Below are 3,748 nucleotides of genomic sequence, written 5' to 3'. Positions count from 1 at the left end.
CTTATTTCATGCTTTTCGAAGCTTTTGATGCCCCATTTTTGACCATTCGTTGTGACGTGTCTGAAGCTACATGAATCACAACATAGAGTTTATTCGGTTAATGAAAACTGCGATACAGACTGACGAAGTCTACAACAGATACGTCATGCGGGCTTAAGGGTAAGAAGCAATTCATGGAATGATTAAGAAACTACTGTACAATGAATACAAATAAAAAAGGAAGGAATAGAACAAAGGAAGAACGGGCAGAACTAAGACTGACGAAAAATTACCAAGAACTGTGAGAAGCAATAGTACTCCATAATGTTGGCAGCATGATACTGGTCACATTGGTATACATGGACTGGTGACGGACGGACGGACGTACGCACGGTTAATGACGTCATGGCTATAAAACCAAGATTCCTCGCATCGATGGGTTACCATATTTTCTTAACAATGGTGCACCGCGCGCGCGCTGGACCGGCTACGAGCGCGCGATTGGCCAATCACATTCAAGCAATTAGGGAGCTTAAGCATGCGTGTTTTTGAGACGCGGACGGCAACCGGAAGATAAAATTTCGCGTGCCAGGACAGTGCTGTCTCACAGATTTTTATACTAATCATCTCTAATGGAGAAAAGATACTTAGCAATGGAAATGTGTTTGAGGGAAGACAAGTTAAAAGGGAAAACAACTCACTTCCGCTTGCCGTCCGCGTCTCAAAAACGCGCGTGCTTAAGCTCCCTATTATGATTCCGGCCCCGCTAAGATGCTTGAGAAAAAAAAAATAGAGGATATTACATGGCCGTGCGGAGATACGAAATTTCGTATCTCCGTACGGCCCTGTAACATCCTCTATTTCAGCTACCTTCACGCCTACTCTTTTTTCCAATATAATTGAAAGGGGCTATAGACCGAATGCATAAACGGAGGCCAAAAATGTATTCTTTTGTTTATGTGCTGATTAGACTCAGTAGCCTCGCTCTCAAGCAACATTTCTTTTGTATTTTGTCCATGTAAACGAGGCTAGTGAGTCTAATTAGCACATAAACAAAAGAATATTTTTTTGGCCGCCATTTATGCATTCGGTCTATTTCAATGAAAAAAGTGTACATAGTCAAGTACTTTGTTATGGTTTTGCCACGTTGTGTCATCTCAGTAATTTTGCCAATCCCTTGTTGATTCGAGTCACACTCACTCCCTTGCTTGATTTTGAGTGTGAGAGACATGGAGAGAGAGGAGGGTGGGTCTTCAAAGAGAAAAAAAATACTTGTCAGAAAAACGCTTTTGCGCTGAGACAATCGGTTACCGAAAATAAACAACTGAAACTACGGGGCCCACAACAAAACACAGACCCTTTTTTTTTAACTCTGAGTTCTGAAGCGGTAGAAAAGTGACTGGAGGGAGGATGGTGGTGGAGGGGGGGGGGGGGCACACGAACAGAAGCACGAGAAGAGGTGCGGTTAGATAGAGCAAAAGATAAGGCGTTGAATGATCCAATTTATTCAAATGAACGACGACAAACGAAAAATCGTCAGTGAAATTCTCAAAACCGAGTAAAGAATAATGAAAATAATGACACCTTTAAAGGAAAAGACGGCTTTCTCGAATTCTGAAAGAGGATACTGCCTAATGGCTTTATCTCCTTCTGTCAAGTTCTTGATAGGTTGATAGTTATCCCGTGATCTTTGAATTGGTTAAGTACACCAATCATTGCACCTTTACGATGGTGCATTCACTTAAAATAGACTCAAAAGCATCGTCGATGCTGACAGTGACGTCACGGCATCTCAAATCTTGGTAAGCAAACACTTAACGTACGGAAAAAAATAATGAGAGTTGATGTCACCCAAATCACAGATCACAGGAGTTGGAGGTCAGGAGACCGCTATTACAATGCTATTTATGTCAATATGGCCGCCAATCTACATTCTTCACGATAAAACCAAGATGATACCAAAATAGTTCAAATAATTATATTATACCCTCTACAAACATTAACCAAGTCATTCGAGTAGAAAATAGGTCTCTATAAATTCTGAAATGTATTAAACCCTTAACTACATTTTTGCTTTATGGTCTATACGTGCAGTAAAAACAATATTGTGGTACTAAAAGCAAAGGAAGACAGCAAGATTCACCACCACAAAGACACGCAATTTACGTTTCCTGGTACTAACAAAAATATGTCCATATGCAGCGGTGTCAATTTGTGCGGCATACAACTCCAAAGAATATCTATCAAGCACGTAAAATTACCGGGTAGATATTATGTGATAATATTTCGTCATTACACAGACTCCTCCCTCCCCGTTAACAACTCGGTTATGAGGCAGAAGAAGAGCCTTTGCATGTTTCAAGAGCATGATTTCCAGTGCCGGTGTTCTTTCGGTAAAAAAACACATCGGAAAGCCTTATGCCATTTTCAGTTCATATCAAGGAGTTGGGTTGCTATCATTTTGCCTTGCACCACAAAATTCTACTTCCGTAGCTCATTTCAATGGAGCTGTATCTAAATTTAATGGTCTGTTCAAACTACCGGTGAGGTATTTGTTGATGTGGAGCCGCTTGCACCACGAATTGCTGCCCCGTAACATTGGTCGCTGGTACAAACTGCTGTGGCACTCTTACAACATACTGTCCACTAGAATTAGATCCGGAATTTACACTGCCTGGGACTGAAGACCATGGAGATTGAGGCTCAGCAACAGGAGTTCCCCACTGATGCTCCTCCATACCGGAGGCCCACGAAGGTACGTTCTCAGGCCCACCTTTCCAAGGACCATTGACAGCAGTTCCGCTATAATTGGAAACAGGCACCTGGGCACCCTGAGGACCCTGCAAGTTTGAGAAGCTAGGATTTCTCGATCCAGTAAAAGTTCCGATAGGCTGCTGTTGTGGTACTGGAGTTTGTGTAACCACCTGTGGTCCATTTCTTGTGGGTACAGGGTGCGTTACATTCTGTACTGGTTTATTGGTTTGTTGATTGACCTTGATTTGATTTAAACTCAACTTCGTCTCCGTCTTGCCAGCGGGTTGTTGTCCAGCTTGTCTCGTTTGTACCACGGATGATGAAGGCTTCTTCTTTGTTTTGCTCTCAAACTGAGCCAATTGTTCAATTTCTTTATCAATTCCTGAAAACGTCTTTTTTGACTGAGAGTTGGAATTTGCTGTTACGAGTTCGGAGCTATAACATCCGTTAATTTTGGCATGATCCACGAGCGGATCCACAAGCACTTCATCTGAAATGCTCTTGATTCTTGATGCACTCTGATGTTGTGTCGTCGCCACCGCCACGGAACTTTGCTGTTGTTGTTGTTCTTTCATTTTTTCTTTTTTCAGCTGGGCTTGATAAGCGTCTTTCAATTGCTGTTGATGCTGTTGTGCACGCTGTTGTTGCTGGCGTTGTTTTTTGCTTTCAATCTTCTTTTTAAATGCCATTAATTCTTTCTCGTGTTTCTTTTCCAATTCTTCTTTTTCTTTCCGATGTCTAATTAAAACAAAAACAACAAAACGTGAACTGGCGAAAACAAGGGGTTTCCAAAAGTTGCTTACAAAAGAAGAATATCGCTTCTTCGTTGCGACGTGTTAATGTTGCTCTCCTAATAATTTTGTTATTCATATTATTAAAAACTTCCGACCTCGGATTATTGCGTTTCCAGCTTTCTGACTGGTTCACTCAATCTCGGTTATAAATTCATACCGTATGACCTACTATGGAATTCCGTCAAGTGCCGCCAAGCTGAAAAATTTGTGCGGGAAGCAAA

General features: G+C 41.6%; 1 protein-coding gene across 3 annotated transcripts in view; it reads right to left on the bottom strand.

Moving 5' to 3' along the window:
• Positions 1-1,461: 1,461 nt before the first annotated feature.
• Positions 1,462-3,748, bottom strand: part of LOC138011879 (serine/threonine-protein kinase WNK3-like) — a 44,024-nt gene continuing 41,737 nt past the window's right edge. For 2 of the 3 annotated variants that reach the window (XM_068859112.1, XM_068859113.1), the window contains exon 13: positions 1,462-3,471. In XM_068859112.1, the coding sequence (XP_068715213.1) occupies positions 2,517-3,471 (955 nt within the window). In that variant the 3' untranslated portion in view covers positions 1,462-2,516. The remainder of the gene's footprint in view (positions 3,472-3,748) is intronic. The other variant, XM_068859114.1, reaches the window with a different exon arrangement.

Source organism: Montipora foliosa, chromosome 7 (assembly GCF_036669935.1).
Source record: "Montipora foliosa isolate CH-2021 chromosome 7, ASM3666993v2, whole genome shotgun sequence".
In the NCBI taxonomy this organism is placed as follows: Eukaryota; Metazoa; Cnidaria; class Anthozoa; order Scleractinia; family Acroporidae; genus Montipora; species Montipora foliosa.
This window is presented reverse-complemented; position numbering and strand designations above follow the sequence as displayed.